This window comes from Aquarana catesbeiana, linkage group LG06 (assembly GCF_042186555.1).
Source record: "Aquarana catesbeiana isolate 2022-GZ linkage group LG06, ASM4218655v1, whole genome shotgun sequence".
Classification (NCBI taxonomy): domain Eukaryota; kingdom Metazoa; phylum Chordata; class Amphibia; order Anura; family Ranidae; genus Aquarana; species Aquarana catesbeiana.
Genome location: NC_133329.1, coordinates 29,582,552 through 29,593,525, shown reverse-complemented (window position 1 = coordinate 29,593,525; position 10,974 = coordinate 29,582,552). Strand labels below are relative to the sequence as shown.

General features: G+C 43.5%; 1 protein-coding gene across 1 annotated transcript in view; it reads right to left on the bottom strand.

Annotated features, from left to right (window-relative positions):
* Positions 1-3,346: 3,346 nt before the first annotated feature.
* Positions 3,347-10,974, bottom strand: part of LOC141147926 (transmembrane protease serine 9-like) — a 59,985-nt gene continuing 52,357 nt past the window's right edge. Inside the window, exons 7-9 of the mRNA XM_073635084.1 lie at positions 4,626-4,900; positions 4,354-4,517; positions 3,347-3,703 (exon numbers count right to left, since the gene is read on the bottom strand). Coding sequence (XP_073491185.1) covers positions 3,347-3,703; positions 4,354-4,517; positions 4,626-4,900 — 796 coding nt within the window. The remainder of the gene's footprint in view (positions 3,704-4,353; positions 4,518-4,625; positions 4,901-10,974) is intronic.

The following is a 10,974-nucleotide window of genomic DNA, read 5'->3' as shown; positions in this document are numbered from 1 at the left end:
CTCCTGTCACATGGGCAGGGCAAAGGGGGTGGACCCAATGGGGGCTGCAATATGAGTTTCGTCTAGGGTTTCAAAAATCTTTGCACCAGCCCTGATCCCAGTCTTAGTCCGTAGGGTTCAATATTGAGTTGGCCCGCCCTTTGTAGCTATAACAGCTTCAACTCTTCTGGGAAGGCTGTCCACAAGGTTTAGGAGTGTGTCTATGGGAATGTTTGACCATTCTTCCAGAAGAGCATTTGTGAGGTCAGGCACTGATGTGGACGAGAAGGCCTGTCTCGCAGTCTCCACTCTAATTAATCCCAAAGGTCTTCCTGTTCCAACATGTTTGCACACCAGTGCACAAAGCAAGGTCCATAAAGACATGGATGAGCGAGTTTGGGGTGGAGGAACATGACTGGCCTGCACAGAGTCCTGACCTCAATCTGATAGAACACCTTTGGGATGAATTAGAGTGGAGACTGTGAGCCAGGCCTTCTCATCCAACATCAGTGCCTGACCTCACAAATGCGCTTCTGGAAGAATGGTCAAACATTCCCATAGACACCCTCCTAAACCTTGTGGACGGCCTTCCCAGAAGAGTTGAAGCTGATATAGCTGCAAAGGGTGGGCCAACTCCATATTGAACCCTACGGACTAAGACTGGGATGCCATCAAAGTTCATGTGCGTGTAAAGGCAGGTGTCCCAATACTTTTGACAATATAGTGTGTGTGTGTGTGTATATACATATATATATATACATATATATATATATATACATATACATATATATATATATATATATATATATATATAAAATCATGAACAGTGTACAGTGTTCTAATGACATTGTTCATCCACATAGTGAGGGATACCTAAAGTATAAAGTATAGTATATGTCCTTGTTACTTTTTGTAAGCTAAGCTAAAAGCAAAACCATGTTATCTTCCTATTGTAAACTACCAATCCCATTATACCCCACGTAACAGAGATGAACAAAGGCAGACACATTTGGAGTCCAGTTTGGGTGACAACCAAGCCTTCCTCTACAGATATAATTTGGAGAGCAAGTATTATCACCATTATAAAAAAAAAAGCCTACAATAAAGAAAAGGAATGTAAGGATTGGTAAGCTCCAATATATTACATTTTTGTGTTTGGGCTTAGATACACTTTATGAAAAAGAAAAGGGCCTGAAGGATATGGCATGCAAAAAAAAAAAAAACACCCAACATTATGAATGTAACCCCCAATATTTGACCTATAGTCCTCCTATCATTCTTCTACATCAAACACTTTGACACCAAACAGTATGAACATTGTATTAATAGAAGTATTTATCCTAGCACAGGAAGAACGCTGTCTTTGGAGGCATGGAGTTTATTGCAGGAGGGATGTGAGTCCTGTTAGTGGCAGCACTGCACTCATTGCATGAGGGATGTGAGCCCTGTTGGTAGTACCAGTTAAAAGAGAAGTATGGGATTTTTTTTTTTTAGAATCACACTTACTCCACCTCCACCCCCGCCTACTTGTCCCCCGCTGGCTCTAAGGCTGAGAACTGAGCATTCAAACACCACTGATCGCTCGGTTCTTAGAGCTCTGTGAGGAGAAAGATAGTGACTGTCAATCACCGGCTCTCTGCTCCCCCCCCTACGCTCACTGGAGCGCTGGGCTATGGAGGGGGCGGCTCAGGCTCTCAGTGGCTTGCTGAGAGGCTGAGCTGGGTGTCGGTCCAGGCATGTGGGCTGATCCTGACTATATGTCATGATCTTTCCTGAGCCTGGACGGCATTGTGATATCAGGCGACAGCAGGCCTCACTCCGCTGTCTGCTGAAAAGGGATCACAGGACTGCAGAACGAACTGAACTCTTGTGATCCACAGGAGAAGTACAGCCAGACCGGATTTGGCCCTACTTCTCCTTTACCTTATTACAGGAGGGATGTAAGCCCTATTAGTGGAAGCACTGAACTGATTACAGTAAAGATGTGAGCCCTGTTAGTTGCTGCACTGAACTAATTGCAGGAGGGATGTGAGCCATGTTAGTGGGAGCACTGAAATCATTGCAGGAAGGATGTGAGCCCTGTTAGAGGGAGCACTGAACTCTTTGCAGGAGGGATGTGAGCCCTGTTAGTGGGAGCACTGAAATCATTGCAGGAAGAATGCGAGCCCTGTTAGTGGGAGTACTTAACTTTTTGCAGGAAGGATGTGAGCCCTGTTAGTGGGAGCACTGAACTCATTCCAGGAAGGATGTGAGCCCTGTTAGTGGGAGTACTTAACTCTTTGCAGGAAGGATGTGAGCCCTGTTAGCGGGAGCGCTGAACTCATTCCAGGAAGGATGTGAGCCCTGTTAGTGAGAGTACTTAACTCTTTGCAGGAAGGATGTGAGCCATGTTAGTGGGAGCGCTGAACTCATTCCAGGAAGGATGTGAGCCCTGTTAGTGAGAGTACTTAACTCTTTGCAGGAAGGATGTGAGCCCTGTTAGTGGGAGCACTAGAATCATTGTAGGAAGGATGTGAGCCCTGTTAGTGGGAGCACTAAAATCATTGCAGGAAGGATGTGAGCCCTGTTAGTGGGAGTACTGAACTATTTGCAGGAAGGATGTAAACCCTGTTAGTGGGAGCACTGAACTCATTCCAGGAAGGATGTGAGCCCTGTTATTGGGAGCACTGCACTCTTTGCAGGAAGGATGTGAGCCCTGTTAGTGGGAGCACTGAAATCATTGCAGGAGGGATGTGAGCCCTGTTAGAGGGAGCACTGGATTCATTACAAGAAGGATGTGAGCCCTGTTAGTGGGAGCACTGAACTCATTACAAGGAGGATGTGAGCCCTGTTAGAGGGAGCACTGGATTCATTACAAGAAGGATGTGAGCCCTGTTAGTGGGAGCACTGAACTCATTACAAGGAGGATGTGAGCCCTGTTAGGGGCAGCACTGAACTCATTACAAGGAGGATGTGAGCCCTGTTAGGGGCAGCACTAAGCTAAGTTCATGAAGGATGTGAGCCCTGTTGTAGGAGAAATAGTGGACATGGCAGTAAAACGTTAGGCCATACTGGAGAAAGCATAGAAATTTTTTGGGGAGAGGATGTTATCTCTGCGGGAGGACACATAGTGGACATGGCAGGAAGGAAGTGAGCCCTACTAACGGAAGCAGGTAGCTCATTAAAGAACCCCTTTGAAGAAGACAGAAAGTGAAGGTTACACTATATTTGTTGAGACAAAACACAGTTTGAAGAAAAGAGGGGAACAGTCAGGTTGTGGACCCAATAAGTGGATCGAGGTAACAAATATTGCACTATATCTAATGGAAATGTTGTGAAACATCAATTGAGGGGGGCAGCCCCTCTGAGGAAGATGCTAGGTTAAGTATTAAAACATTACCAGGCACAAGAGGACAAACATAACATTTCCTATAGACCAGACATAAGTTCTGGAGGCACCAGGATTAAAAGCCCTGTTCATCGGTTGTTCCACTAAAGTTATCGCCAAGTCTCCACTACTCCGAAGGTACCTTCTTTTGTTAAAGATGCTATCGGGATGTGTTTGAGCTCCTCCTTCACTGAACTTAATGGTCGGGATGTATTGCTGGATCCAGGACTTGTAATACTGAACCCTTGTGTAGACACCCGGATTATTTGGTTCTGCACAGCCAAAACCCCAACTGACAATACCAAATTGCAGCCTCTCCCCGTTTGCACTGCACACCAGTGGGCCGCCCGAGTCTCCCTAGAAAAAAATTAACAAAAAGGAGCAATTTTAAACACATGTGTAAACATGTTATTGGCTTACCCTCCCCTGAATGAGTTTCCACCTTAGACATGCTTTCTAATTGGTCTTGGCTAACTTCTGACCTCACACAGCCACCTGATCATGATCAGTTACAGTATGTGAAAAACTATATTTTCTAATTATAGCTACCTTTCATATTGAAAACCTTTGAACACACAATAAAAACAATACACCCCCTGAGTGGCAGTCACCAAGGAAGAATCAGAGGATATTGAACCACAGAGACCTCTAGTGGCCAACTATAAACTCCACTGGTTTAAAGTGGGAAAAAAAGGTTAGGGGGCTGCCACTGGTGAAGTCTCCTTTTGAGAAACCTTGTTTTCTGACTATCATGCTGATGTTTCTGCTTCATTGCTTTTTTGAGTCTCTGACCCGGAACAAGTCAAGAAATAGGGAATTCCAATAATTTCGGGTTGCTCTCATACAGTATACTTGTTTCATGCGACTCAAAAGTGCTGAGGCCAAGATATGGTCACCAAATAGAATTTTCAAAAGAAGGCCAGCAATGGCAGCCCCCCATATACGTCTACTTTTTGAGGTGCTGACCCAAATTTTTCATACATACTTGAATACCGGTTGCCACATACCTGGCACGTGTCCTTATTGCCCTGTTTGAAGCCAGCGCACATCATGTCATCCTTGATCACTTTCGTTCCGGGGGGCAGCTCAATGCTGTACATGGCTTCACAGTGTTGGTTGTCAATCAGAGCTAGCTGAACCTCTTGTAGGGTTTTTGGGTTGGGGAGGGGTTCTATGGATGATAGTCAGAATACATTTTTTATTTATTCAATTATGACATAATGATATTGATGTTCTATTCATACAAAAGGTTTCATTTTTCAACCTAGCTGGCCCTCACCATTTTCAGAAATGTGGCCCCAGCCTGTTGCCCAGCAGAGGGTTCCCTCTGGCAGATTGATGCTTGTTGATGGGAGGGACACAGGAAGGATGAACGTGGTAAAGTTGACGGGTTGCTCCAGTTCCATCAGTGTGATGTCTGCGCCGGATCCCAGCGGAGTGTATTTGGGGTGCAGAATGATTTGTTTTACTCTTCTGGACACTATGTTGGGGTCCTGGAGGTCCGTGAGCTTGTGCGCTCCAAGGTAGATGGTAAAATCTGAGGGGTTCACAGGCCTGAGGGAATGAGCAACAGTCAGAAATTGTTATGGCAGTCTAAAAAAGAAATATGGCACATTGTACGTGGTAGGGTGAAGAGACAAAACTTTTATTGGATTAAGATTGATTACACATAAGTCTGATAAAAGTAATGTTCCTACAGATGTGTTTTTTTGCTGTTGCCTAAAAATTTAACTAATGGTTCCTGTTCATTATCCTTTAATATGGCCTTTCTCAACCAAAGTTTCATTGAAGCCTAAGGTTCCTTCAGACGTTGCTAGGGTTTCCTTGAGCAATGAGCAATTCCTGCCTCTTAGCTGCCACTGAAACAACTGCTTTAGCTGTCTCAAAGAGGGGGATTATTCCCACTGACCACAAATGCAAGGAGCATTCTTCTACTTGACCATCACATTAACGTTCAATGAGATGGAGATAAAGTAATTTTTAGCAAGGGTTCTCCTGAGAACAGAATACTATTTCAAGAGTTCCTCCACCTTAAAAAGGTTGGGAAAGGCTGTTGATCCCTTTGAGAAAGTCACGTGGTGGGACGCAACGCGTCAGGGAAGGAAGAGAAAGGGTGCCGACGCTTCCCGGGGACGGCCGAACCCGGAAGCTCAACATAGTTTTACTGCTCGTCTTGTATCTATATGTAAGTTACTGCGTCTGTTACAATAAAATTCATCTTAAATTACTACACTATGGGAGCTATTCCTTTCTTCCTGATTACAATTCTGGGACTGCTGTGAGTGGCGGGAGGTGAGACGGAGAACCAGATCCACGGACATCCCTCGGGGAAGGTGAATCGCTTCAGGATACCCATCCGCTCTACCAGAGCATTTTCTATCTGCCTGATTCGGCCCATTGGGGCCGCTACTGGAGGTGAGAGGCTGGGGGAAGCAATCAGTGTGTGCACCAGAATTGAAATAGAAGAACAGCACAAGTCACTGCTATTTGCACTTTAATAATAGACTTTTTTGTGTGGACACCAGAAGTCACATTTGCATGACAATAGCATTGGTGTGGACTGTATTGCACTATTGTCACTTTTTATGGACCACATTATTTATTTATATTGGATGTTGGATGTTTAATTGCATCTCAAATTGCAGGGATGTGTGTATGACGATATTATTATTATTACTACTTACATGTTGTTGCGGGGCTTTTCCTCGCATCCATAGTCGCAGTTTATCATTTATGAGTATTTTTTCTTTTGAATTTTGATCACTTTTTATTGCTACATTATAGAGAGGAGTAGTACACATTCTATATTTATAGCACGAGGAACCACTTAATTTGTTGCACTTTAGTAATTTCTTGGGCTGGATTTTTAGTCACATATTATGTCACTTTAGAATATTTTTGCACATTGTGTCACTTATTATTATGTGTTTGGTTATCGCATCAGGAAACCGCACTTTGCACAAGGCACTTTATTAGTTTATGCATAATTATTATGTAGATTTACAAGTTTATATTGTTACGTAGGGATTACTGTGGCAATTTTAGGATTGAAGCACGGTGCACTTATTAGTAAGAAATTCTGATATTATTTTTGTGATAGTAATTTGAGTCTCTTCTGTTCCTTGGAGTGGTCGTAAGGTGTATTGTCATACACCCATATTCATCTACAATAGGAGAACTGCACATACACTGATTATTACAGTATTGGTTATCTTGTTTTTTTTGCAGTTTTGTACTGAAGGATAGAGTAGCGCCACATATTTTATCTGATTTTATTTACACATTTAATGGGGTGTGGGAGTGCACCCATCTATGTTGGCAGCTTCTTATCTGGTACCATTCTGTAATGTTTTAGGTTAATTTTTTTATGAATGAGGTTGTGGTTTTGCACATTAGTCTTTGTACTCTTGTTTTAATAGACCAACTCCTTAATTGAATCTTCATTAAAGGAAAGAAAATAATAATGCTAAGACTTTAGATTAAAAAAATCTCTTGTACTGTATATCTGAAGTCCTCATTTGATAAAGCTTTTCAGTATTGAACTGATAGGTTTGCATAACAATCCTCTTTATCGCTCTTTATCGCTCTTTCTAAGTTTTTCACTTGTTCTAGAGGCGAATAAGCTACTAGACATTGCCAGGAAGCAGGAACATAGAGGTTTAAAGTTTAACTAAATTCAAAAATGTTGTTGTTGGTTTCAATCGAGTAGAGAGGGATTAGAACTCCTGTCAGGTTTTTATTGCTGTCTGTGCCCCCATTATGGAGATTCACTCTCTTTATTTGTTCTGTTTACAGTTACAGTATCGCTAAAATTGAAAGTGAAAGAAAATTTTGGGTTATCCCCAGAATAGAGGGGAATCTTCCAAAGGGGACACTACTTCTGGTGGCCCCCCAAAACACCTTGGGATTCTCTCACTGTGGAGGGGTTTCCTCTTAATTTCCGTTTTGTCTATGGGACAGGAAGCTAAGGGAAATAATATTATTATACAGGATTTATATAGCGCCATCAGTTTGCGCAGTGCTTTACAGTGTAGAGGGGGGGGGGGGGGGGACAGTACAATTACAATACAGTTCAACACAGAAGGGACGGGATGGCCATGCACTTGGAGCTTACAATCTAAAGGGAGGGGGAGGCGGTACAAAAGGTAATAGCTTCGGAGGATGATCTGATGGGGGTGGCTCGGGTACGGTTTTTAGGTGGAGGTGGGTGAGGCTTCCTTAATTAAGTGAGTTTTCAGGGATCGCCTAAAGGGGGACAGGGTAGGGGTTGACTGGACATACAGGGGCAGGGAGTTCCAGAGGATAGGAGAGGTTCAGGAGAAGTCCTGGAGGTGAGCATGGGAGGAGGTAACAAGGGAGCTAGAGAGCAGGAGGTTTTAAGAGGAGCAGAGGGGACAATTTGGGCGAAATCTGCAGATGAGGTTGGTGGAGTAGATGGGGGCGATGTTGTGAATAGCCTTTTATGTTGTGGTTGGTATTTTGAATTTTATACGGTGGGGTAGGGGAAGCCAGTGAGGGGATTGGCAGAGGAGGGGCAGCAGATGGCAGAGTAAAACAAAAAACAAAAAAACTGGCAAATGTTATAACCATTCCTTCAATCTATCCAAAATGAAAAAAAGCCTTTAGTTCTACTTCTTCCTATATACTGTATGTTCTTACATTTTCTATATTCTTATATTTTGTTGGCTGTCATGAATCTATTTTCTCTTTTCCTATTATTTTTATTACGATTGACAAATAAAGTGTTTGTATTCTGATTAGGTGTAGACAAGTATTACACCCTTTATATGTATATTGTTCCTTTCTTTTGGATCTTACTTGCACGGTTCCCTTGCTTATTATTTTATCTTCTGTATTACATTCTTCTAATTTTGATTCTGTCTGTTTTATTTCTAAATCCTAATAATAATTTCAAACATAGGACATTGTAATTACTTATGCCGCGTACACACAATCGGAATTTCCATCAGAAAAAACTTGGATGTTTTTCCGACGGAATTCTGCTCAAGCTTGCCTTGCATACACACGGTCACACAAAAGTTCTCTGAACTTTCGACCGCCAAGAACGCGGTGACGTACAACACTATGATGAGCCGAGAAAATGAAGTTCGATGCTCCCGAGCATGCGTCAAATTGTTTCCGAGCATGCGTGATTTTTTGCGTGTCCGAATTACATACAGAAGAACGCATTTTCGGATAGGAACTTTTCCCGACCGAAAAATAGAGAACATGCCGATGGAGCATACACACTGTCGCATTTTCCGACAAAAAAAGCTCTCATCGGAGTTTTACTGGTGGCATTTCCGATCATGTGAACGCGGCATTAGACTACAATTGCCGTGACAATGACAAGCCACCCGGTAAATGTCACACCACCAAACTTTGCTCATGGTTATAGTGTGGCTTGAATGTCCTGTGTTTGGTGGTGGTACTGCCTGTTGAATGAAACAAGGATCAATTTTGCCATGGCCAAGCAAAACATTGCGACCAAGGCATGTTTGGAGGAGGGGGGGCAGTTGGGGGTGGGTGTTTTTACCACCTCCCTACCATTAAACAAGTCCTAAAGTTATGTTTTAGTTAAAAAATAAACATTTTGTGTATACATTGGCATGATCTCGTAACATCTGTCTAGCATATGTCCTCTGCTCCCAGCTGTTCTTCTAGCTAGCTAGATTTCTATAAAAAGAGAAGTATTATACTCACTTCTCTGGTAGCTCATGCCTCTTGTCTTACTTCCCCTCCATAAGACTCCAACATTTAATGCTTTTTGGAAGGGTCAGATGCGTGTGTCGGAATTGTGTACACACGATCGGAATTTCCGACAAAGGATTTTGTTGTCGGAAAATTTGAGAACCAGCTCTCAAATTTTGTGTGATGGAAATTCCGATGGAGCCTGCACATGGTCGGAATTTCCGACAACAAGCTCCTATTAAACATTTTCCGTCGGAAAATCCTATCGTGTGTGTTGGCTCTTGTCTTTGACTGGCATTAGGGATTTATTAAAGACCTGACAGGGTCCCTTTAGATAGGGTGAGATTTGCATATACCCTGTTTCCCGGAAAATAAGACCTAGCGTGATTGTCGGTGATGGCTGCAATATAAGCCCTACCCCCCCCCAAATAAGCCCTAGTTAAAGTCCTTGTAGGTCTTATTTTCAGGGTAGGGCTTCCCCATTGACAACGTCTACTGATGACGAAATGCGTCTGGAGAAGGCACGTTAGTGACGTCACCACGCGAGCGGACTAGGAGGACGGGCTCCGTTTTTTTATGTATGCCGGCCGGCTCTATATACGCGATATTTTCGCCTCCCAACTGTAAGTGCAATACTTTTTTACATTAAAACCTTTTTGGAATTTACTACACTATGGTCAGTCTCTCTCTCTTCTGGGCTGTGTGCTAATGTGGATGCTGGACGTGAGTCTAAGAGGACGATCCTTCACCATCTGAAAGCGGCTCCCATTGTGGCCATCAGCAAGCTTAAAGGCCTAGGCTCGGCTAAAGCCACCTGCCCTTTAAAGCTTGCCGTCCGGTAAGCTTAATCTACAGCTACGGTGGTCGGGCACTTTTGTTTGTGGATGCACACTGTGGTGTTGTTATGACCTTTTATTCTAAAGAACATTCATCTGCCCTTGATGTCAATTGTTTTGGACTTTTAATTTAGCGCAGCTTTTTTCCTATCTATTATACTCACTTCTCTGGTAGCTCATGCCTCTTGTCTTACTTCCCCTCCATAAGACTCCAACATTTAATGCTTTTGGAAGGGTCAGATGCCTGTATACCCCTGCCACGTGTTGTGGTTCCATCCTTTGACCTCTAGCTCATTGCTGAGTCTTGTAGTGATCGTAGGGGGTCAGAGTATGGAACCACAGCATGTGACAGGGGATACAGAGATCTAAGGATGGTCATACACTCTGCCACGTACAAACGATAGGATTTTCCGACAACAAAATCCATGGATTTTTTCCGAAAAAAAAGTTTGTTGGCTCAAACTTGTCTTGCATACACACGGTCACACAAATGTTGTCGGAAATTCCGAACGTCAAGAACGCGGTGACGTACAACACGTACGACGAGCCGAGAAAAATGAAGTTCAATAGCCAGTGCAGCTCTTCTGCTTGATTCCGAGCATGCGTGGAACTTCGTGTGTCGGAATTGTGTACACACGATCGGAATTTCCGACAAAGGATTTTGTTGTCGGAAAATTTGAGAACCAGCTCTCAAATTTTGTGTGATGGAAATTCCGATGGAGCCTACACACGGTCACAATTTCCGACAACAAGCTCCTATTAAACATTTTCCGTCGCATTTGGCCAGAGGTGCGAGGGCGCCGGTGACACTCGGAATGGTTCGGAGTCGTTCGGAAATACTCGGAATCACTCGAAAATACTCTATAACACTCGGAAATACTCCATTCCCAAGTGTTTCCAAGCCTTTCCAAGGGTTCCCGAGTTCAGCCGAGCTGTCCAAGTATTTCCGAGGCTCTCCGGCGCCCCCCAACCTCTGGCCACATGCGGTATTGCATGCAATAGAAGTCAATGCGGAGCAAATTATCTTCATTTCCATTGACTTCTATGGGGAAACTCGCTTTGATATGCGAGTGCCTTCTTCAGACGCGTTTCGTCATCAGT